Consider the following 22604-nt stretch of genomic DNA (forward strand, 5'->3'; position numbering starts at 1 on the left):
TCCTCCATCGCTTCAGAACTACTTTAAAAAGGCAACTTTACCTCCTAAAACCAGGTGAGATATTTCAACCGACAAGATGGTTTTATCTAAAAGACACGGAGGGAACAAAGACGGGGGTTTACAACGGGAAGGAACTGCCAACTCTGTTTAATCATACACGGCTCTGTCGGGTGGAGAAGTCGGCAAAGCCCAAGCCTTGCCACGTCCACCCGGAATTACACAGCGTTTTACAACTCCACAGCACGGCACAAACGTCGCGGCTCCGCCAGACACACACATTGGTCACACTTCGCCACCAGCTGCACGTGCGGCTCCTTTCTCAGCATCTTGCGATTCTTCAAAGGATTCTTCAGATTTGGGTGATCCCACCAGGCTGGACACTTCCACATCTTGCACTTTGCACAAAAAGCCTTGTTGACAGCGTAACTCTTGCCATCTCCAGTAAATCACACAGAAACCCAAGGATATTTTATCTTCACCAACACAGTTGGCATTTCCAATGACGCTCCGGCAATTTGGAGGTCACTGCCACAGCAAAAAGGTGATTTTGTTGTTGTTGTTTGAGGCAGATAGAAAGTTCTAAGCTACTTGGTGTTAAGTCAAATTCACTCGCGGCATAGAAACTCGGTGCCTAACGTATGTTTAAAAATGCAACGTGAGCTGTGCCCTGCTCGTCCTAAGGTTCTGCCTGGCAACACAGTCATCAGCAATGGTTTGGCTCCCTTTGTCCCCAAACCTGACAGCGTGACGGCCCCCGTGGGCACAGGGACAGCAGAAACCCTCAAAGCTCGCGGCCACCACAGCCACTCGGAACAAGGCTCACCCAGGATCCCTAGAAAAACATTATCCAGGATCCCTAGAAAATATAAACGATGCTCGTGCTATTTCTTGAATCGGTGTTTTACGATTTATGAACAAGGAAAAACCACAGCTAGAAATGCAACGGTTTAAACTAACACAGGGTGAAGTCAGCGTCTCACGGTAAAGCAGACAAGACATCATTACTAAGCTACACCTTTCCTGTCCCCTACAGGTGACGATGCTCTTTTCCTTTTAGTCTCTGAACCTCAGAATCCACCCGCACAACGTACAGGTCCCACTTCGGCTCTTTTGGAAGAGCCAGTGAAGGGCTGCAGGCGCTGAACTGTCACAGTCTGAGAGAGGTTGGTCTTCATCTGAGACCGCAGCTCACACGGTGATCAGCTCCAAGTCCCAACTCCATTCCAGCCACATCAATATCGCAGGAAAACAGAACGTACCATTATTCAGAGCCGGCAGCTGACACAGAGAACTCCATCTGGTTGCCCACAAACTCATCCATGTGCCTCCCCAACTCTGTTCCATCAGCTCTAAGACGCTGTTGATCAAACGCTCCACGGAGGAGTGTCCTTTTAGTCCAGCGCACAAGTCGCACGCATCAGTCCGTTTGAGACCAAGAGAAGGTTAGAATTTAAGAGCAACAAAAGCGACACACCTTTCGCTTGAATTCTCCAAGACCACCGATGCACGAGCTAATGTGCGCTGCCAAACGAGCCTGGATGTCCCCGAACAGACCAAAAAACATACAGCTGAGAGATCCAGCCGACACCACATTTGCTAAGATCAACATAACCCTAAATGACACCCATGATTATATTTTTTAGTGCAGTGCCAGTTTCAGAACATTTGTGAAAAAGTGAGGCCCCACACTTATGGCATCCAAAGAAGAATTAATGACTTGTAATATGTCAATGGGTACATAGATGGGAAAAGCTTCACCACGGAATGTTCTGGAACAACCCACGTCTCCCCCCAGCTCCCGTGGCGAGTTCATTAGGTAACAGATTCAACGAAATCTGTGAAAGTGACAGTGTGTATTTTTAGAAAGGAGGAACTACGGTTATACTACATCATTCACTGGATCGTTCCACCACTGCTCGGTAAGTTTTACGGCATAAATTAAAAAAAAAAAAAAACAAACCAAAGAAGAGAGGAAAAAAAAATAAATACATTGGCTCCTATGAAGTCAGAAGTGGTTTGGGCTGCATAGTGGAGGGGTGAGAGATGGGCAAAATTTACACACTTTGCGACAAAACAGGAAGCGCCCGCAAAGTCGTAGAGGAGAAAGCCAAGAGTTTAAGTGTCCTCGTTCATATCCTGGCTGTCTGTCCGAGCGATTTTCCGTGGAGGCGCCGAGTTCTCCCCTTCTATTTCCACTTGCTCTTGATCTCTCTTCTTTGCTGCGTTCTGTTGGGACAGAGAAAACCACAGTGAAACTCTCCAAAACCTCAGATTCTGGTGGGAATTAGTGTTGGTAAGCCGAATTTTTCCTTGTGAAAGTTTTCAGATGAAATAGGGCGCTGCAACGACCTAACAGGCCCAGGAACCCCCACTTCTCGCCCTCCAGCACGAGCTCAAACACACTGACTCGCATGTTCCTCAGTGTTTGTACCCCAGGTCCTGACACAGCCTCGTTAGTGCAGGCACATTCTGCACAAACTCATCTGGTTTATTTTCCTAACAGTCCCGGGACCAATTTGCCAAGGTCACAAAGGGAAAACTGCAGCAAGTGGAAGATTAAACCACAGCCTCCCAAGGTCCAGACTAAACACTGAGTTAGTGTCCCCATGTTGGAACAAAAACTTGTCTTTTTACAAGTGTTGCTGAATGTCTTCCTGAAGTGCTGTTCGCACTTTCTTTAATTAATCTTCAACATTTTGACTGTGATTAAGATTCAGCTCAATTAGCCCAAGTCAGCAAATCAAGGCAAAATGTTAAGAAAACACAACCGTACCTTTTTGTCCCACTGCTGATGTAAATAACGCAAAAGTATATTTGTTTTTTCTGTTACTATGACTGCCAAAAAAACAAAAAAAGAAGAGAAACATACTGAGGTCATTTGGAAGATGACTTTGAAAACAGTGCAGTAATCACCACATTACTTCACATACCATGGTCCTTTTTAATAAAATAACAGTACACAGGAACGCTGATTGCTCCGTAAGGACAGAGGAAAAGCACAAAACCAACAACTAGCCATACACTGCTAATCACTGTGCTGACAGTTCTGTAACATCACCTGAGCCGAAGTTTAAAATAAAGGAGATTACGCATATGCCAGATTTTCAACAGTAGAACAGAACAAAGTTATTCAAACCCTCAAACTTTAGCATGCAGACTCACTTTGTTCAGACGGATATTCTCTCGTGGGAAGATATACTGATGGTCTTCTATTCTGTAGAAGAATTAGAACAGTTAAGAGAACAAAGACGGCAGAAAAAGTGATTCTGAACCCAAGCACAGCTCAGCCAACCCAAAGGCCCTTGCTAACATAAGCACTGGGATATTCTGCCCTGTTCCATGATGCTATGAAGTTACAGCTTTTTAAAACACATGTATATAAAGAGGAAGGTCCTTTTTTAGTGTGTTTTGCAGGACATAAGACTACTATTACAGAATGCATACGTACACCACAGCTGGGGTCTGGCTGATGCAAGGACACACTCCTCACCAAAGCAAGCGGGAAGTTTTCCTTGCCAATCCCGACTCCTGAACTATCAGCTGTGATCATACGTGGGTCTTAAGACACAAAATACTAATTTCAGGGGGTTTTTTCACCCTTGGAGCCGTGCGAGAAAACCTTCCCCCAAAGCGGCGGGACGCGGCAATACTTACTGATGCTTTACATACAGAGTCCGCGTGGAATCTGCTGAAGTTGCTTTTGTTGTAGACTGGTAATCCTTTCAAAAAATCTGCCTAAAAATACAGAATACAAAGAAAGAAGGAGGTGAGGAACGGAAGAGAGATATTCTGGTCGCTGTTTGCCTTGTGCTGATTCCCAAAGAAGTCGATCAGGTCTTTAAGAGAAACAACTGCAGGAATTGATGGATGCTGCCAGGTCCCAGTTTCAACATTTGGCTCGTTAAATCCCCAAAGTTCAGTAATTTGGTTAGAAAGCTGCTAATTAACTATCTTTTGGCATACAGGTGATTAAAACGAGGTGTGTTTCCAACTGGGAAGATCGGCACCGCACAAACACTGCTGGTGTAGCAGACCAGAACTCCCAGTAATTTGCCACCATTAATCATGACATCGCATGAGAAACTGTCACAGCTACGCTGAAGTCCTTGAATATCACACCAGATCACACCACTTGCTCTGTCCCTTTCCCAGTTAACACTCTTTGTCACAGCCCCACAGAAGGACGAAAGCCCAATCCTTTTGTTGAGGGATCACGTCCCTACGCACGCGTCAAGGCTGCTGGTACATCAGAGGAAAAGAAACACAGCACCAAGTTTCGCTGGGAGCGCTGAGATCACCACGCACAACAAAAGGGCTGATGGCAGGAGCAGCCAAGCTCTGTGCTGAGAGCCGCAGGGACCCCGCGGAGCCTCGCGGTTTAATTAAGCCGCAGCAGCGTGAAACAGGAATTTCCTTCTCAAAAGTGAAAGCGGGGCGGGGGCGGGAAGAGAATATTACGGGTCAGGAGAAAACAGGGCTTCAAAGTGTGTTGGAGCCTCTCTACTTGCAGCAGAGACAAAGGAAAATGCCCAGAGATGTCTTAAAATAAAGAGAAAATGGGGAATAAACGCAAGATGTACCTGTGCGATGAGCAGGAGAGGCCCTGAGATTGGCCCTTCCAAGTCATTAGAGCAGCTGGCTGTATCGTAACGGTAATTGCTTCAAGATTCAAAGCCCGTTACACTCAACACTAAAGGATTCTACCCTAGGATGTCCAGCACCTTCTTTACAAGCAATTTTAAAAGGATGCTAAAGCAGCAGATGAGAAGTCGTTTAACTTCAGTGTGAGAAGCGACATGTAAATGGGCACTGATGCTACAAACTGCCAGGCTGGAAGACTTTGTTTTCATTTCAATAAAGCCATTATTTTTATTAACACTGCATCTTTAATTCAAAACAAAGAGCTAGAATTAGCCAAACCAGAAAATATTATTCATGCTTTTGTTCTTAAAAAGAACGTTACTGCCATTCTACCTCCAGCCCTTCCCACAGGCCCGGCTTTAGAAATAATCTTGTTAAAATACTGGACAATTCCAGCAAATTGCAAATTCCTCTTGCCCATCTCATCCCCCACAGGCCCAACACTATTTCCCGGCACCTTCGCTCGCTGCTTCTCCAGGACAGAGACTTCTAAAGGCGCTGCCAGACAGATTTTCCTCCATAGAGCCCAGATTTAAGAATTATTAATTACATTGCTCTGTTTAGAAGGATCGAGAATCTTTAAAAAGAACCCGTTACATTTCAAAGCGCCTCGCTTCCCCATTGCATTAAATTTGCAGGCTTTCTATGACAAAGCCACCTGCTCCGCCACATCAGCCCAGTCCAGAGACAGACACGACCTCAATTTGTTTGATTACGGTAAAGCCTGACAACTACTTGGGTTTATTACCACTTGTAAGAATGGAAAATAACCGCTCTTATTTAGGAGCACACGACGTCAAGTGTCTCTTCAATAAGCCACAGCTCAACTCAAAGTTCCTCACGCTCGACTATTCCCTGTTTTCCAAAACGACGAGATGGATGTTTCTCCAACCCAGGCTGCAGTCAAACACCGGTTTAACCGAAAAGTCTGGTTGTCAGCAACACAAACTGTCCCTCCGATAAGGATAATCCTGCTGCATAACGGACATTTCAGCAGCTACCTGCTGATACGACCTCAGAAACCACCAAAAAGGCCCCCCAGGGGAATTACTTGGAGTCATATTCCTGGATATTCAGAAGTAGACAATACCCCAAGTGCAACGATCCTTATCTGCTCCAAGGGCAGCAGATAAATAAGCCCCAGCACGGTGTTTACACACCGAGTCACAGCTCCTGTGCAGTGTCACATGAGGAAACGTCCCCCCCGGGCGCCTCCTGCCACTCGTTAACCAAGGAAAGCGCAGCCGGGCCAAGAGAATTGTCCTGCGTGGAAGTGAAAAACCAGCACCTGCACGCAGCAGATGCTTCGTTTCCTTTGGGGAAAGGCAAACCCCCCAAAAACCCTGACAAAACAAGGGTGATTATGCAACCTCAGAAGACAACACCGGTTCCTTCTACGATTTGAGAAGTGAGGGCGAGATAAGGTGCATCTACTGTGTCAACAAGGTGCTCGGCTTCCCAGGAAGATGCCAGTACTCAGCTAAAAGCAGAAAGGTGAAAAACAAACATATACACACACCCCATCCTCAGCTTTTTAAAGGAACTGCAGTACAAGGCTCAGGAGGACGAGGCCCAGCACAAATGCTGAGAGCAGAGCCCTGTCCCAGCACACACGGGGAAGAGGAAAACGGCTTGGGAACGGGCTTGGGAACGGCCACCTGAGCTCTCAACCGAGGAACAGTTGTACACGGAGACCACAGGGACATCCCTGGTCTTCCTTTAGTTACTGAGGAGCAGAAGAGAAACCCTCATCCTCAAAAAAATTATTATGTTGCTACAAAGTGGAGAAAGGAGCCTGGAAGCCCCTTGGCTGTAACATCGACCACCAAACACTGGGGCACAAAACCTGCTGCTGCTTGGGGGGCACAGAACAGACTGAACAACCTCATGTCCGTCTGTCCAGCCCTCCAGGGATGGTGACTCCAGCACTGCCCTGGGCAGCCTGTTCAATGCCCCACAGCCCTTTGGGGAAGAAACTGTTCCCAGATCCAACCTCAACCTCCCCTGGCGCCACTTGAGGCCGTTTCCTCTGCTCCTGGCGCTTGTTCCTGGGGAGCAGAGCCCGACCCCCCTGGCTCCAAGCTCCTTTCAGGCAGGTCAGAGATCAGAAGGTCTCCCCTCAGCTCCTGTTCTCCAGCTGAACCCCCCAGGTCCCCCACCCTTGTGCTCCAGCCCCTCACCAGCTCCGTTCCCTTCTCTCCACTCGCTCCAGCACCTCCATCTCTGTCCCCGCCTCCCCCCCGCACCCCCGGGGATGGGGATCCCCGCCATCTTGGGGTGCGGGACACCCCGGATCGCAGCGACTCCCCCGCCGCCCTCCCGCCTCCGCCGAGGCCCCGAGCGAGGCCTCCGGAGGCTGCAGGCCCTTCAGGCCCTTCAGGCCCGGAGGCGGCCGCGGGCCCCGCCACCCCGGGCTGGGTGCGGCCGCGGGGCGCGGCCGCCGGGGCAGCAGCTGTGGGACGGGGCGGGGGGGAAGGAGGAGGGGAAGAACCCCATGTGCCGCGCTCCCCTCACAGCCCCGGACCGGGGCCGCCGCCATTTCGGGTGGGGGGCGAGAGCCACCTACCATCTTCGCCGCCGGAGCCGTGAGGAGCCACCCCCTCCCCCGCCGCCGCGCCTCAACGCAACCACAACCTCCGCTGCCCGCCCCGCGCGGTCTTATTGGCCCGCGCAGCGCCGCTCTGGCCTTCTACTGGGTGGCCCCCCCGTCACTCAGCGCGGCGCTGAGGAGCATGGGGTTAGGTTGAGGCAGGAAGCGCCCGCACGGAAAGGCTGGGGGTGGTGGGCGGGGCAGGGCGGGGCGACCCGGATGTGGCGGCGGCCGCGGGGCACGCTGGGAGCTGTAGTTCGCCCCTTGGTCCTCATTAATGACGCGCGTTAATCACGACGCGGTTAATTAGCAGCGCTGGAGAACGGTGTCCAGGAGAAGGGAATTCCTCCTCTCCGCCCTGTCCCCAGCCAAGAACCAGGACCCGGAGCACTGCAGGGGGTGGAGGCGCAGAACGGGCAGACCCTGCCGGTGTCAACCATTAATAAAACCAAACTCCCTCCGCTCAGCGCTAATGCCGCGCTCCCGCCGCCCTCCCGAAGGCTCCCGAGCGGCCGCACCCCCACGAACGCGCCTGCTTTCCGCTCCCCGTTAGCTTCACATCAGCACTCAGCACAGGGCGCTCCAGGCGAGCGGCAGGGCTTTAATCACAGCTCAGCTTTCGCACGTTTCTCTTTGAACCGCGCGTACAAAGCGCCGGTTATTTCACCACTCCAAAAGCAGCCAATAAACCAACCCATCCCCAAGGCAGCGCGATCCTCCCGACACCAGAGGGAACGACGCTCAGACGGGGTCGTGCCAAAGCTGCAGCATCTCCAGGGCTGGATTTGGGGCTCCCCTCAGTGGGTCAGGGACTTCCTGCCCTTCAGCATGCGGCGCAGGATGACGGCCACGCCGCCCGGCGTGCTGATGCGCTTGATCCAGCCGTGCGTCCGCTTGCGCTTGCGGTTGTTGGGCTGGTACTCGTTCCCCCGCGACCGCGCGCGGATCTGCTGGCGGCTCCAGGGGGACGGGAGGGCCAGACGGTGCCTGAGGGAGCCGGAGAGGAGCGAGGCGGCGCGGAGCTGGAGCGGGCGGGCGGCAGGAGGCTGGAGCAGGTAACAGCTTTGGGAAACAACACAACAGAGAGTGAGAACCCGGCGCCGGCGGGACAATAAAGGGCCGTTTCGCAGCCCTGGGGGACGGGGTGACCCGGCACGTCCCTCCCCCGCCCCAGCGGCCCCCCCCGGGGTAGCGCCGCTCCCCGCTCCGCCCTCAGCCCGTTACCGGCCGCCCAGAACCCGCGCCCAGAGCCGGCCCAGCCCCGCCATGGCCTCCTGACAACACCGTGCTCCCAACAACGCCGCTCCCTATTGGCTCCGCCCTCCCGGCCAATCACAGCCGGCGGGGAGCACGCACGACGCGGCGCGCCGCAAGGGCTGATGGGAGCTGTAGTCCCTGTTACCATGGCAACGGGGCACGGCCTGGGCCCCCGCCGGCTTGCGAAGCGCCCAGGCCTCATGCGGGGCAAAATCCGCCTCTGAAGGCTCATTTATTCCTCACCGGGGCGGTTCTGGGGGTGTCAGCTCCGCGTGTTGGCCCCTCCGGGGCGGGAGGGTCAGGCTGGGCCCAGGTGCTGCCACCTGTCTGTGAGGGGTGAGCTCTGGCTGCCCCCAAAATGGCCACAAGCAGCAGGGTGCTGCACAGACACCGGGTTTGGAAACCCCACCGGGCACCACGACCGGCCCGGCAAAGGTGCTGGGACTGCGATCGTCTCTAACGTATAATGTATAGAAAGCAGCAGCGTGTAGGATGTGCCGAGGCACCTACAGAGAGGTTCAGCCTCCACCCATCCCTGGGTAGGTAAATGTGATTATCTGTGTTTTATAGAGCAGGAAAATGAGGTGCAGGAGCATGAGGAGGTGGAGGAGGGATTCACTGCTAACCCAAGGATCTCAGCCATCCTCACCGTCTGCTCTGATCATCAAAAAGATCCTTCAAATTGCTTTCCTGGAGGCAAGCCCAGCCGTATCGCCAAGCAGCAGCACCAGCTCAGGGGCTTTTCTGCACCGGTTTGGTGTGTTCCTGCCAGAACTCAGCCCATCAGGGTGCAGGGATGCGCCTCAGCCCTCCCACCCCTCCAGCTGCGAAAATAAACCCCAGAGACATTCACCAGCTTGTATTTGTCCTCTTGCCCCAGTCCCTGCGGGCTGCAAGTTGGTGTTTTCAGTGCAGGGTCACCCGCGCTGAGCACCGACCTCTGGGAAACCACAAATACCAGAATGGCAAGGAAACAGTAAGAGGTAAATAAAATAAAATTAAATTAAATTTAAAAATGAATTTATCCTACTGAAAGGGGCAAAAAAAGCCAGGGTGAATCCTTTGGCTCCTGGCAGGCTCCCTGGGGTGGGTGGGGGGGCTGCGCTGGGGCTGGCGTTGAGTGGCAAATCTCCTTGTCTGTCACACCGAGAGCCCTCCTCTTTAGGAGGGATTTAAGGGGCTTTCTATGGCTATAGACCGCAAGGACAAACAGCACCCCCAAAGCCCAGAGCTCCAGTTATGAAGCTGCTCGTGGGGAGAAGATGGAAGGAGAGATTTCGGGCTAAAGTGGATGAGCTGAGCTGAGGGCATCGCTCTGTCCTTCCCACCACACCAGGCGAGAAAAATGTAATCGGAGGAGCTGAAAAAGCTGAGCAGAGCCTGCCAGCGCTGGCACAGCCGCCTCGTCCTCTCCCCCTTCGCAAGATTTAAGCCTTCCGTTTGCAACCTCGACTCCTGACAATCCTTGTCAATAAATGAGGTGAGCATCCTCTTCTGTCTCTCTTTGTGCGGAGGACCGGGAGCACAAACCGTGGTGTAAGGTCGAGCGGAGGAAGGTGCTCTGCATGGGGAGCAAAATGGCCAAAAGGTGTGGGTTTGTGGGGTGTTTTTTGTTTGAGGGGCGTTAGGTGGGATTGCAGGGAGAGAAGGGGAGACGGCAGCCTCGCAGCATCATGGCTGTGCTTAAAACCCCCGTTCTATTCAGCACGGGGTTATAAAAAGCTGCCCAGCAATAAAACTTAAGGGACGGCTTCTGTTGTGATGCAATTGCAGTAAATGATTGCCGGCGCTGCCCGAAGCCCCGCTGTTGCTATGTGCATGTCAAATCTGCTCGGGTTTTCGGCTGGAGATGGAGGGGGCACCTGCACGCGTCGCTGCCCGCCGGAGGGGGAAGGGTTTTCTTCTTCTCCTGCCTCCCCGCAATGGTTTCTCCCAGCTGGCTGCCGGAGGAATCCAACCGCCCGCTCTGCGGCTACGCGGTGCGACCCCCTTGGAAACGCGGGAGCTTTGGGGAGAGGGAGGGCAGTAAGTGCAATTTTGGCGGTGGAGGTCAGGCGCAGGTTACTCCGCCGTGCGTTGCATAATCTTTTGTTTCTCAAGGTCTTCTTCCTTCCCAAAGAGAGCCGTGTGGCAGGCGGCCAGCCGCGGCTCCCGCTGCCGTATGTCTTGCAGACGCTCGCCTTTCCCTGCCGCGCCGTTTCTTGACCCAACGCGATTTGTCTGCGTCCCGCGGGGCCCTCGGCGAAGTCCCGCTGCCCGCGGACAGGGACAGCTCCTCCACCCTGGGGATTTTAGGGCTGGCTCCTTGATTTTCTATTTGCACGACTGGTAAAAACTTCCTGCCTGCTTAGTCCTGTCTGTCCTGGTAAAGCTGCTATAATTGCATCAGGATGGGGAAGCCAGGCGGAACAGAATAAATCCAGATGCTTGTCACCAGCTGAAGTGGCTTTTTCACATTCCCCCAGAGGGAAGTTGACTTTGCAGGACCAAGACTAAACAACATAAACATTTTCTTGCATGTATCTGAGATCGGCGCTTAAACAGTCACCCCCTTTATGCATTTCTCAATGCTGCAGTTTCGCCACTTTGCAGCGAGTGAATGATGGGGGGAGGCTGGGAAGAGTGTAATAATATTTTCCCATTCCTCAGGGGTGTCGTGTGTCATCATTAATACTTGTGAGCCCCAGGGGAAAGGGATTAGAGCTGCACAAATTACGATGGCAGGTCAGATTCTGGCTGCGGCACGTCTCCCTGGCACCTCTCCTCCGAGGATTTGCAAGGAATTAGCAGATATCGAGTCCCTGCTACTCCCTGCGAGGATGCAGGGAGGGGGACGGAGCCGCTGAGCCCCATGGGCTATATGTCAGCCCCATGGGCTCTATATCAGCCCCACAGACTCTGTATCAGCCCCACAGGCTCCCTGTCACGTTATCCCATCGATCTTCCTGCCCTCCGCCCTGCCACATCGCATCTCATCCCATTTTTCCCCAGCTGTGACATGTTGCTGTCAAGTTGTATAAAATCGGAGGCGCTGCAGCCCGAAGTAGGTCAGTAAGTTGTTTTTCCCCAGCTGGGTTGCTCGTTGCGGTGGTGGGGGGGGCGAATCCAAAAGTCTCTGCATTGGTGCTCCAGGACAAGGTCTGGACCTGGAAAAAGCCTCATCCTCCTGGATTAACCCCAGCACCCCTTGAGCATCCCCCCACTCAGCTGGGAGCAGTTTCCTGGGGGCAGCAGTGATTTTGGGGGGGACCGGGATGTGGGGATCAGCTTGGGGCGATGCCACCCGCCTTCCCGCGCTGCGTCCTCGGCCTCGCGGGACACAGGGGCCGATGGCAGGTTCACGCCGCGCCTGACTCATTGTTGTGCCTGGCTTTATGTAAGTGGTGCCAAAACCGCGCTCTCTGCCGGGGGCGGCGATGGAAGGTACCGGGATGGATTTGGGAGGGGGGAAAGCAGCTCATCGCCATGGTTACCGGCATCTTTGCAAAGTTCTTCGCATCCATCTGGTTTCATTTTCATCTCCCGGAGGGAACATCCCTCGATGTTTCTGGCTGCAGCGGCCGCGGCAGACGGGGCGGTGGGTTCGAGGAGGCGCGTGGGAGGCGACACAGACTAACGTGGAGTCAAATCCCTTCACCTCCCATCCCTCCGCTTCCCGCCCAGCACGGCTCGACTGGGACCTGCTCGCCGATGGGATTCGGGTGCTGTTTGCTCAGTCTGAGACCCAGCAGGGACTTCCATGTCCTGGACCACAAGCCTGGGAGCATCCAAGCGAAGGCATCTCGGCCCCAGGAGCCGCGTCCTGTCCTTGCAGCGTGATCTGGAGGGCGGCTCCGTGGCCTGAGCCCCTGGATCTGCCCGCAGAGCTCCCGCCCGCCAGAGCCTTCCAGCAAATCGATGCGGGAAATGAACAGGATGGACTAATCGAGTTAATCCTGAGAAGTTAATCAATGTCCTGTTTATAATCTGTCCAGAGATTGTTAGGAACCTTGTGAAATGGAGGCACGGCACAAAAGCCAGGCTTGATGGAAATTGGCTGCGTCCCACTTTTGGGGAGCCTCCAGGATGTCCCCGGTCAGCAGCGAGGAGAAGGAGCCCCGGCACTGGCTTTGCTGCATTTCCCATCCCCAAAATCCAGCACCCAGAGCCCCGCAGGGTGTTTGCGTGGGCGTTGGGCCACCATCCGAGAAGCAAACGCTGGCCGCTGGCCCAAGGCCTGGCACGGCTCTGCGGTGAAGCCACTCCGGCTTTGCCAAGGGAACCGCCAACTGGAGCAAACAGACTGGTTTATACTGGGGAAACCCGTGAGCCGCACGTTGAGCTGGGACCGGAGCGTTCGTGCAGGCTCCTCTTCTGCGATCCCACCGGCTGCACGCGAAGGATTGTCTGGGGATGAAAACGCTGACCCCTGACAGCATCACTGGGATTTAGGTGTTTAATTCCCCTCTGGGAACGTTCTTTTCCTTCTCCTCCGCTCTGCAGGGGCCGTGGTCGGTACCCGCAGCCGCGGGGGGCAGCCGGTGTCCCCTCCGCAGGGACAGCCCCTCTGCGCAGCGCCCGCTCCGGCTCTTTACCCAACAGCATCAATAATTCACCGTGTTTTGCTTCATCAATAATAAACGCTCATCACGCTGCCAGCTGCGGGGGCAGGGACCTCCCCAGTCCCTTTGGCACCGCCGGGACAGCATTGGGCTCTGCTCCCAGCACCGATGTCCCCAGTGTCACCGACCTTCCTTACCTCGCATCCGCCTTTGCGGGGGTCTGACTTTGCTCTTGGCCAGGCTCGGTGCTCCCTGCAGCCGCAGCCCCTCCCAAAGCCATCCAAGCGCATCTGGAAGAGCAAACAGCAAAGAATGAGCCTTGGGGACAGCAAGGACAGCGCCACGTCCCCCCCAAGTTTGTGCTGGGTCCATCCTGCCCTCCCTGGTTCTCCTGCTATGTTATTTTCAGCCTTGGTTTGCAGAGTGACTGTAATTAAAACCTTCACTGTAATTTCCACCTCTCACCGTTTTTATTTAGACGGGAGATACACATATATATATATTTAATTAGTATAAATAATGCATTTTCATAACTGAATCTTTCCTTAGCCTCATATTTAGTGCCAGAAACAGCATTTTCGTCACAAACGGGCTTTTCTTTGCGTGTCGCTTCCCTCGGCTGGAGCGGATCCTGCAGCTGCGTGCCGGGGACTGCAGGGGTTTGCGGCCGCTCCGGTGCATCTCCATGCCACACCGCCCCGGTGACAGGGACACAGGAGCGCTGGGTCCATCTGCGGCCACCAGCCCGTTTGCAGGGTTTCGTTTGCATTTGGGGAGCACCACGTTCACCCGCCTGGTGCATCCCTGGTGGCACTGGCAGCAAAGCAGAAAGAGGGACAGAGCTGTCCCCGTCCCCTGTGCCACAGCCAGGACCCCCAGCACATCCCCACTGGGTGCTGGAGCTCATTGTTAAACCCCCTTTCTCCTGCCCCCCCCCGCCCCGTTTTCTTCACTGCAGGGAGCATAATGCTGAACAGCATCACCGATGGGCTCCTCTGCTGCCTGATGGGCAAGACCACCAACGCCGTGGGGCCGCTGGACAGCGTTGAATCCAGCAACGGCTACAGCTTCTTGGAGGTGAAGCCGGGGAGGATCCTACGGATCAGGCACAGCACCCCAAACCGCCCGAGCCCAGCGGGACCGGAGGAGCCGCCACCGGGGGGGCCGGAGCGCGGCACGGTGCACTGCAAGCGCAAAATCACCATTTACCGCAACGGGCAGCTGGTGATCGAGAACCTGGGCGACGCCGTTCGCTCCGAGATCCTGCACTGCCAGAACGGCTCAGCGGAACCCAGCAGCACGGTGGAGCTGGAGCTCTCTGACCTCACTGGCCAAGCTCCCGCCGGCACGCCGGGCTGCGGCACGCCAGGATCCGGCACGCCAGGATCTGGCACGCGGGAGGCAGCCGCAACCCCCGGCAAGCGCCGGAAGCGCAAACCCAAGAAAGTCATCAACATCGACTGCAAGAAGCAGATCACAAGCTGCAAAGGGACGCACAGCGACGTCGTCCTCTTCTTCATCCACGGCGTGGGCGGCTCGCTGGACATCTGGAAGGAGCAGCTGGACTTCTTCACCAAGCTGGGCTACGAAGTGGTGGCTCCCGACCTGGCCGGCCACGGCTGCAGCTCCGCTCCCCAAATCGCCGCCGCCTACACCTTCTACGCGCTGGCTGAGGACATGAGGGCCGTCTTCAAGCGCTACGCGAAGAAGAGGAACATTCTGATAGGACACTCATATGGGTAAGAGCCCAGGGGTTCCCAGGAGGGAAGGGTTGGATTTGTCCCCTCTGCCCTCTCCTTGGCAGCAAGTGCCCAACAAATCCTGCACTTTGGGAGCGGAGAAGCAGGGAGGGGTGTGGGGTTTCCCATCCTGGGTTTATCCCTCGACTCTGATCTCCTCCATCCTCTTGTTGTGTGTCCCTGGGTCCAGCTAATCCCAGAGCCCGTCCTCCAGCAGGGAAGCTGGCGGAGCTCAGCCTATAAATAGAGTAAGCCCGAGAAAGTCAATTAGATGGAGACTAAGCGGCGTGGAGAGCGGGGCTGGGAGGACAGGGAGCCAGATTTGGGCAGGATTAGATCAGGAGGACCAGGCTGGTCCCAAGCAGGTCCCAGCACCCTGATTTGCTCTGTGCAGGAGTGAAACCCCGAGCTCAGCCTCTGCAGCGGGGTTTGCTGGGATCACCCTGCCCAAAAAGGGGGAGCAGGGGTCAGATAAGGGGTGTAGCTTGAACGCCAGCCATAGATCCTTGGGATGCAGCATCCCCTGGGTCAGAGCACAGCTCCCACGTCTCTCTGTCCACACAGTGTGTCCTTCTGCACCTTCCTCGCACACGAGTACCCAGACCTGGTCCATAAGGTGATCATGATTAACGGCGGGGGCCCGACGGCGCTGGAGCCCAGCCTCTGCTCCATCTTCAACATGCCCACCTGCGTGCTGCACTGCCTGTCCCCCTGCCTGGCCTGGAGCTTCCTCAAGTGAGTCACCACCCCCGAGGGTTGTCCCCAAGGCCACCACGGGGACCCCCAGCGTGGCAGGGACACCCCCCGCTCCGGTCCCCGCGATGCCGAGGCACCGCGCTGGGTTAACCCTCTGTCTGGCTCCCTCTTGCAGGGCTGGTTTCGCTCGCCAAGGTGCCAAAGAAAAGCAACTGCTGAAGGAAGGAAACGCCTTCAACGTCTCCTCCTTCGTGCTGCGCGCCATGATGAGCGGCCAGTACTGGCCAGAGGGAGACGAGGTTTATCACGCCGAGCTGGCCGTGCCCGTGCTGCTGGTCCATGGGATGCACGACAAGTTTGTCCCGGTGGAGGAAGATCAGCGAATGGCCGAGGTAGGGGACAGAGAGGGGACGGAGGGGTGGGTGACAGCTGGGGGCTGGCAGCAGGGGACTCATCGTGACACTGACACTTGTCACTGTCACCATCTCCCTCCAGATCCTGCTGATCGCCTTCCTGAAGGTGATCGACGAGGGCAGCCACATGGTGATGATGGAGTGTCCCGAGACGGTGAACACGCTGCTCCACGAGTTCGTCCTGTGGGAGCCCGAGACGCCAGCTGGGGACGGGCAGGGGGAGAAGAAATAAAGCAGCGGGACGCGGTGACCGGGCCGCTCGCTCTGATGGGAGAGATGTTTCGGAGGGGTTAGTGAGAGCGGAGGGTGCGGCGGAGGCTGTCCTCGCCGAGAGCTCAGCCCGTTTTCTTTCCCGGCCGAGCGCGGAGGCTCCCCCGGGCAGAGCTGCACCGGGCCGGCAGCAGGAACAAGGCAGATCCGGCCCCCGTCCCCTCGGGGGTGGCACAGCAACCTCTGGAGCGTCTTCATCGTGTTTCTTTGTAGTATTATTTTCCTCACACAGCAACCCCCTGCCCCGGGGACAGCGAGGAGGCGGCTGCGGGGAGACCGGTCCCACCTGCAGCAAAACAGGAAGAATTTGGAGAGGTTCATCCAGGGAGAGTGTGTTGGCTGGAGGAGCTGAGCTGGGATGGCTTGAACCCAAAGGCTCCGCGGACTCAGCAACAGGATTTTCATCTCCGAGCCCCACAGCACCTCGCTTGAGCCATCTGTGGGGCTGGGGGGACGGGAGTGCCGTTATTGCTGGCAACCGGGTACGTGGCGTCCAGCGGCTCCTGCCTGGCCTGGAGACAAGGACGAGGAGGTGACGGCCAGAAGGACCATCAGCTCAGTGGTGGGACTGGCACGGCTGCGCTGGGGGGACAACGCCAAACCCCAGCTCTCCCGTGGTCCCCGGTGCCACCATCCGCTCAGTTGTGTCCCCAAGCACCATCGCTTTAGGTAGCACAGCGCTGGTTTCCACAGAGCCCTCCGCGTCCGTCCTGCTGCTGTGTCCTCGTGAGCCATTGTCACCACGCAGTGACTCCCACGGTGTCCCATCTGCTCACCCTTCCTGGCTTCCAGCTCCTCCGTGACCGTGTCCCCGCCGGGTTCACACCCGTCCCTTGTGCACCGGGGGACCAGCAATACACCGTTGTGTTGCCACCATGTCCGTCCTTGCCGACAGCTCCTGTACGGATCCCCTGGTCTTGGAGCAATGCAGGGGTGACAAAGCAAACTGCAACTGTCTGACTGTAACGAGCAACAGCTCGTTACCTGCTGACGCTGATCTGTACATAACCCAGCACAACTATCATCTCCTCCCTTCCGTGCTTCGCATCCCGCTGCCAGGAGCCAGGCAGGACCAAGAAGGTACATGAGAAGTGTCAAGTGGGGACCCAAGTGCTGTCGCAGGGTGACAGGGTGGGAGCCTGAGTGAGCCGGGAGGACTCTGCGCTCGGGGGGTGACCCCAGCCTCCCCACTTGCTTTCCCTCTTATTTCCCCTCATCTAAAACCAAAGAAATGACCATTCCCATGGAAACCTCACACCCATCTGGCATCCCACCCAGCCCCCCCAGTGGGGCCGACATCGCACCCCGGGGGCTCCGGGCTGGGCAGGGAGCTGCACCCACCTCCAACGCACCTTCCTCGAGGCCAAGCCCGTCTTTGTCCCCAATCTGAGCGACGCAGAACAGGAAGGGTCCTTCAGAGCCATCCTCGGCGTGACGGGGACCCTGTGTGACAAGTGTCCCCAGGCAGCCCCCGCCCTGTCCCAGCGCGGGGGCAGAGCTGCCCCTCTGCCCGCCCTCCCCAGCCACAACCTGTCTCATAATGAGAATTTTAATGACTCCGCATTAAGATCGTTTCCACGAGCCTTTTCCCCCCCACAACTCCCTGTCCTGGCCAGGGGACACCCCGCAGCACAGCCAGGGTACCCCGAAACACCACCGTACCCCAAAACACGGCTTAGCCCCCACCGCCACCCCCCGGCCAGCTCCAGGCGACCGTGGCTGCCCGGCCACCAACCACGGCTCTTCCGCCTCCGTTTGTCACCGAGTCTGTGTCGCTTGTCCCCGTGCCGCTCGCGCTAAGGCCGAGGCAAACCGCACCGCGACCCCACCGCCGAGCCAGCGCCGCCTTCGTGCCATTGCAGACAGTAAAGCCGTGTTATATTCTCAGCCGTGTTATATTCTCAGCTGCCTCCGGCTCAATGGTGGGGAGAGACGCGGCGGGCCCAGGGAGCAGAGCCAAAAATCACATGCGGCTATTCCTTAGCAAAAAAACAGAGCTGCAGTGATTTATTTAGAAAAATAGCTAAATCCTTGCCAGTGTTCACGACTTAAAAACCAGTCCCGGAGTGCAGCCGCCTTTTTGGCTATGGCAGAGGGGAGGTGCAGGCAGGGGGTGCCCCCCGGCCGCCCCCCGGGATGTCGTGCGGCCGGAGCTGCCGCTCGCCCTCGGCCAGGAAGATGCGCAGGGCCCTGTGCAGCATGTGGACGCCCAAGCGCCGGCGCTGTGCCGCCGGCCAGCTCGCTGCCGCGCCGTAGCAGTTCCCCTTCCTCTGGTTGGTGATGGTCTGCAGCCCTGCGGGGAGGGGTCAGCACCCGAAGCCCCACCCGCTGCCCCCCAGCAGCACCCACAGCCCCATGTCCCCCACCAGCACCCGCTCCCTGGCAGCTTTTCCTGCAGGGAATGGGGGCTTGGGGGGTTGTGATCACACCCTGCGCCGGCAGCTGGGGACCCCGAAGTCCCCGTGTCCCCCAGGATGGGCTGTGCCCCCTGACTCCTGCACGGGGTGGGACAGAGGGATGCAGGGAGTGGGGGCAGTGGCAGAAATAACGCTGGGAGTGGAGACAGGGGACCAGGACAGCACAACGTCCCCCCCCGCCCCGGGGGTCCCACTCACCCAGAGCCTCGACCAGGCAGCTCTCCCGCGTGTACGCCTCGGCCGGGACGCAGTTCTGGAAGCAGAGCACAGAGACGACCCCGTGCCCGCTCGCCCAGATCTCCAGGATGCGCCGCACCTTGGGGCAGCCCTGCGGGACAGTGGGGACCGTCACCACAGCCCCACGCAGCCCCCAGCCCACCCCCCCAGCCCACCGCACCCTCTGCGTCCCGGCGCGGTGCTGGCTCAGCGCCTCGGTGAAGTGACAGTATGGCCGTGCCCGCGTCCCCTTGCCCACGTAGAAGATGGATTTGACGAAGGTCCTGAAGCCCTCGGCCGGGCTCAGCTGGTGGGAGCGCAGCGGCAGGTTCTGGGTGATCCTGGGGGTGCAAAACCCTCAGTTTTGGGACTTGATGCCTCCCTGGGTTCCCCGCTTGGGGACAGGGGACACGGGGGCAGTGGCGTGGCCCTACCTGGGGTCGAGAAGGAGGTAATTGAAGCTGGACTTGAGCAGCCCCTCGCGCCAGCGCCGGCTGCGGTCGGGGCGGTCGAACTGCTGCGCCAGCACCAGCTCGTCCTGCGCGCAGTCGGGGATGCGGCCGGTCCGCAGCGCGGCCACCAGCTCGGGGCTGTGACCTGGGGTGGCGTTGGGGGACACCGTCAGCCCCACGCTGGCACCACAGGGCAAAGGGGGGTCCCCAGGACTCACCTGCCCGTGTCCCCTGGTGTCCCCTCGCCAGCTGCTCCAGCCGCCGCAGGTAAAGCCGCCTGGTGAACTCGGTGACGGGACCCGGGTTGTCCCCCAGCGCCCGCAGCCGCCGGCGCAGGGATTCATCCGAGAGGGGATGTGGCAGCACCCTGCACCCTCGCCCATCCAGGACCACGGTGTCCTCGGGGCTGCTGGTGGCCTCTGTGCTGGGGCTGTGACACTCGGTGGGTACCTGGCCCCGCTCCTCATCCTCGGGGTGCCCCCCGGTGCAGTGGGTGCTGCAGCCGGTGGGTGACAGTGACACAGATGGTGGCCGCGGGGCCCGGAGGCAGATGGAGCTCCCGTGGGGCCACAGTGGCTGGTGCGTCCCCAGGGGTGGGGGGTCATGGCACCCAGAGCCACCCTGCAGCATCCTGAGGTTGGGGGGGCTGCCAGCAGCACGAGAGGAGCCCTGAGCATCTCTTGGGGTGTCCTGGGGGTGGCCAGTGTCCCCAGGGACCAGCAGAACCGTGGGGCTGGAGCCAGGAGAACCCTGAGCATCTCTTGGGGTGTCTTGGGGGTGACCGGTGTCCCCAGGGACCAGCAGAACCGTGGGGCTGGAGCCAGGAGAACCCTGAGCATCTCTTGGGGTGTCCTGGGGGTGACCGGTGTCCCCAGGGACCAGCAGGACTGTGGGGCTGGAGCCAGGAGAACCCTGAGCATCTCTTGGGGTGTCCTGGGGGTGACCGGAGTCCCCAGGGACGAGCAGGACTGTGGGGCTGGAGCCAGGAGAACCCTGAGCATCTCTTGGGGTGTCCTGGGGGTGACCGGTGTCCCCAGGGACCAGCAGGACTGTGGGGCTGGAGCCAGGAGAACCCTGAGCATCTCTTGGGGTGTCCTGGGGGTGACCGGTGTCCCCAGGGACCAGCAGGACTGTGGGGCTGGAGCCAGGGGATCTGATCTGGCTGGGGGCTCTAGGGAGGATCTCGGTGTCATCCAAAGAGCCTGTCCCCTCCCTGTCCCCACTGGACACATCCTCGCCCCCCAGGGTGACACAGTGCCCTGAGGTGGTGACAGGGTCTCTGGGGACACCCCGGGGTGCCCTGATCCTGGGGGGCCTCCGGGGCATCTCCAGCGTCTCATCAAAGAGGGAGGAGGAAGAGGAGGCACCGAGTCGCTGCGCAGAGGCCTGGAGGCGGCTCCTGGTCCTGGGGGTGACATGGAGGTGCCTGGGGGGGTCCAGCCCCCCGGGGGTGACATCCCCAGCTGGGCTGCAAGGGGGTTCCGCAGTACGGGGCGGGGAGCCCCGGAGGCTGCACCCCTGGAGCCGCACGAGCAGCTCCCCCAAACCACCCGCTTCTGAGCCATCTGCACAGCGAGGGGTTGCCCTGGAGCCCCCCCCAAAATCCTTACCCACATGTGGGGGGCTGGCGAGGGGCAGCTCTGTCCCCCTGGCTGCCCCGGGCTGGGGGGAGCAGCGGTGCTGAGCCCCCTCGGCCTCGCTGGGCTCCAGGGTCTCCAGGGCAGTGACAAAGTGCTCGCTGGCACCGCTGCTGTCCCCAAGGCTGCTGCTGTCCCAGCCGCCGGTCCCCACCGTGAGCACTGTTGTCCCCAAGCTGGGGGCAGCGGGGGCTGCAATGCCCAGCCCTGCCCAGCCCCTGGGTGGTCCCTGGGGGACAGCGGGACGGCGCTGAGTGACAACACGCGGGATGTCACCGTCCCCAAGGCACCGGCACGCCACGGAGCAGCCGCTCAGGCCACCGCGGAGCAGGGGGGTTCTGGGCGATACCCCGTGTCCCCCCAGGACCCTCCTGCAGCACCAGGGATGGGGGCAGCTCAGGGACCCGCCAGGACCGAACTCCTGCTGGGGAGAGGGGCTGGGGTTGTCCTCAGCACTGGGCTTGGGGACAGCCCAGGGGTGACCCCCCATCCTTGTCCTCACTGTCCGGATCTGGGGTCCCTCCCCAAGCGCGTCCCCATTCAAGAGCAGCGTGCTGGAGGCGAGGGGCTGCGGGGGGACAGCTGGGAGGGATGGGGCGGCTGGGGGACACCCCCACCAGAGCAGGGGGTCCCCAGAACCGCAGCCACCCCCCAGCTCCTCCAGCAGTGACTTGCGGGTGCTGCTCAGGGGCTCAGGGACATCATTGGGGACCCCGGAGGTGACGCTGCCTTCGGTGTCATCCTCGGTCAGGAAGGACAGGGAGCGCCTGGGCACCCACGGGTCTGGGGACAGAGATGGGGATCAGCGTCCAGCCTGAACTGGAGGGGTGGGTCAGCCCCCCCACACCCACATCAGTGGAGGGGACACCCCGGGGACCTCACCCTCCACGGGGTCCCAGCCCCGGGTGTGCCGCAAGTCCCGCAGGATCATGGCGATGGCTCCTTTCCCTTCCTGCGGGGAGGGGACGCTGCTGTCACCACACCCGCTGGTCACCCCCCCCACCGATGACGAGGGTCCCAGCACAGGCAGCACCGTGTCCCCAGAGCTGTCCCCACTGACCTGGTGTGGCAGCTCCGGGTCCTCCCCTTTCTCAGCGGGAGCTGGAGGCACCTGCAGCCCCCCCGGGACGTGGTGACGTGCAGCGGCGTCACCTCCCGGGCAGACCTGGAGCAGGGGGCACCCAAACCGGGCCGGCGTGAGGACACCCCTGTGCCCCCCCGAGCAGCGCCCCCAAAGCAGCGAACGCACCTGCCCCCCCAGCCCCGTGCATGCTGCTGCACCGACCCCCACAACCCCCGGTGCAGGGCCAGGGGCTCCCCCTGCCCGCTGCAATCCCCCCCCCGGGCGGTGCATGCAGGGGAACCCCTAAGCAACGCCCCCCCCGGAGTTACAGCACATGCAACGCGCCCCCCCGTCCGGTGCGACGCTGGTATTGCAGAGCCCCCGCCGCTGCAAAGCCCCGCCCGCCGTGCCCGTCCCCTCCCCGTGCAATGCGCCCCCCCCAGCCCAGTGCACCGTCCCGTGTCCCCCCCCCCCCCGGTGCAATGTCCCCTTACGGCTCGCACCGCCCCGCGCACGCGCCCCGCGCCCCTCCCGTTCGAACGGCCCGCGCACCACCTCCCCGCGCCGCTCATTGGCTGGCGAAACGGCCAATAGGAGCCGGCCGAGGGGCAGCCCCGCCCACATGTCCAGATACGGTGGCGGCTGGAGGGGCGGGGCCTCGCCCGCCCACCG

At 58.8% G+C, this 22604-nt stretch overlaps 4 protein-coding genes across 8 annotated transcripts; 1 reads left to right on the plus strand and 3 right to left on the minus strand.

Moving 5' to 3' along the window:
- Positions 1-1834: 1834 nt before the first annotated feature.
- Positions 1835-7313, minus strand: DDA1 (DET1 and DDB1 associated 1). Its single transcript, XM_082071749.1, has 5 exons — positions 7208-7313; positions 3655-3735; positions 3163-3214; positions 2774-2835; positions 1835-2226 (listed from the first exon to the last, which is right to left on the minus strand). Exons 1-5 carry the CDS (start codon positions 7208-7210, stop codon positions 2116-2118), a joined length of 309 nt encoding a protein of 102 aa, XP_081927875.1. The 5' UTR covers positions 7211-7313; the 3' UTR covers positions 1835-2115.
- Positions 7314-7812: 499 nt separating this feature from the next.
- MRPL34 (mitochondrial ribosomal protein L34) lies at positions 7813-8556 on the minus strand. Its single transcript, XM_082072145.1, has 2 exons — positions 8456-8556; positions 7813-8293 (listed from the first exon to the last, which is right to left on the minus strand). The coding sequence occupies exons 1-2, from the start codon at positions 8497-8499 to the stop codon at positions 8029-8031; spliced, it is 309 nt and encodes a 102-aa protein (XP_081928271.1). The 5' UTR covers positions 8500-8556; the 3' UTR covers positions 7813-8028.
- A 285-nt stretch (positions 8557-8841) lies between these two features.
- ABHD8 (abhydrolase domain containing 8) lies at positions 8842-18108 on the plus strand. 5 transcript variants are annotated; one of them, XM_082071966.1, is made up of 5 exons: positions 8842-9027; positions 9825-9968; positions 13988-14768; positions 15333-15503; positions 15640-18108. In XM_082071966.1, exons 3-5 carry the CDS (start codon positions 13996-13998, stop codon positions 16169-16171), a joined length of 1476 nt encoding a protein of 491 aa, XP_081928092.1. In that variant the 5' UTR covers positions 8842-9027; positions 9825-9968; positions 13988-13995; the 3' UTR covers positions 16172-18108. The 5 variants fall into 5 exon arrangements, with proteins under 5 accessions (XP_081928092.1, XP_081928091.1, XP_081928089.1 ...); XM_082071964.1 differs by lacking the exons at positions 8842-9027; positions 9825-9968 and adding an exon at positions 11076-11535 and having other exon boundaries at positions 15640-15856; positions 15960-18108; XM_082071965.1 differs by lacking the exon at positions 8842-9027 and having other exon boundaries at positions 9698-9968.
- A 14-nt stretch (positions 18109-18122) lies between these two features.
- ANKLE1 (ankyrin repeat and LEM domain containing 1) lies at positions 18123-22108 on the minus strand. Its single transcript, XM_082071962.1, has 7 exons — positions 21930-22108; positions 21752-21821; positions 19451-21652; positions 19215-19377; positions 18962-19121; positions 18763-18892; positions 18123-18440 (listed from the first exon to the last, which is right to left on the minus strand). The coding sequence occupies exons 2-7, from the start codon at positions 21798-21800 to the stop codon at positions 18232-18234; spliced, it is 2913 nt and encodes a 970-aa protein (XP_081928088.1). The 5' UTR covers positions 21801-21821; positions 21930-22108; the 3' UTR covers positions 18123-18231.
- Positions 22109-22604: the final 496 nt, after the last annotated feature.

This window comes from Streptopelia decaocto (genome assembly GCF_964273445.1).
Source record: "Streptopelia decaocto genome assembly, chromosome: 24".
Taxonomy (NCBI): Eukaryota; Metazoa; Chordata; class Aves; order Columbiformes; family Columbidae; genus Streptopelia; species Streptopelia decaocto.

What these genes read in the sequence shown, in the direction of transcription:
- ANKLE1 (XM_082071962.1), bottom strand. Translation starts at nt 21,800, where the DNA reads ATGATCCTGCGGGACTTGCGGCACACCCGGGGCTGGGACCCCGTGGAG. An exon ending in ACCGCGCCGGGACGCAGAGG is followed by an intron (nt 18,893 to 18,961) that starts GTGCGGTGGGCT and finishes ACTGTCCCGCAG; the next exon opens with GGCTGCCCCAAGGTGCGGCG. An exon ending in CTGCCTGGTCGAGGCTCTGG is followed by an intron (nt 18,441 to 18,762) that starts GTGAGTGGGACC and finishes CCCTCCCCGCAG; the next exon opens with GGCTGCAGACCATCACCAAC.
- ABHD8 (XM_082071963.1), top strand. Translation starts at nt 11,340, where the DNA reads ATGGGCTATATGTCAGCCCCATGGGCTCTATATCAGCCCCACAGACTC. An exon ending in GGCGCTGCAGCCCGAAGTAG is followed by an intron (nt 11,536 to 13,987) that starts GTCAGTAAGTTG and finishes TCTTCACTGCAG; the next exon opens with GGAGCATAATGCTGAACAGC. An exon ending in CTGGCCTGGAGCTTCCTCAA is followed by an intron (nt 15,504 to 15,639) that starts GTGAGTCACCAC and finishes TCCCTCTTGCAG; the next exon opens with GGCTGGTTTCGCTCGCCAAG.
- MRPL34 (XM_082072145.1), bottom strand. Translation starts at nt 8,499, where the DNA reads ATGGCGGGGCTGGGCCGGCTCTGGGCGCGGGTTCTGGGCGGCCG. An exon ending in GCGCGGGTTCTGGGCGGCCG is followed by an intron (nt 8,294 to 8,455) that starts GTAACGGGCTGA and finishes TGTTTCCCAAAG; the next exon opens with CTGTTACCTGCTCCAGCCTC.
- DDA1 (XM_082071749.1), bottom strand. An exon ending in ACTCTGTATGTAAAGCATCA is followed by an intron (nt 3,215 to 3,654) that starts GTAAGTATTGCC and finishes ATTCTTCTACAG; the next exon opens with AATAGAAGACCATCAGTATA. An exon ending in AGAATATCCGTCTGAACAAA is followed by an intron (nt 2,836 to 3,162) that starts GTGAGTCTGCAT and finishes TTTTTTTGGCAG; the next exon opens with TCATAGTAACAGAAAAAACA.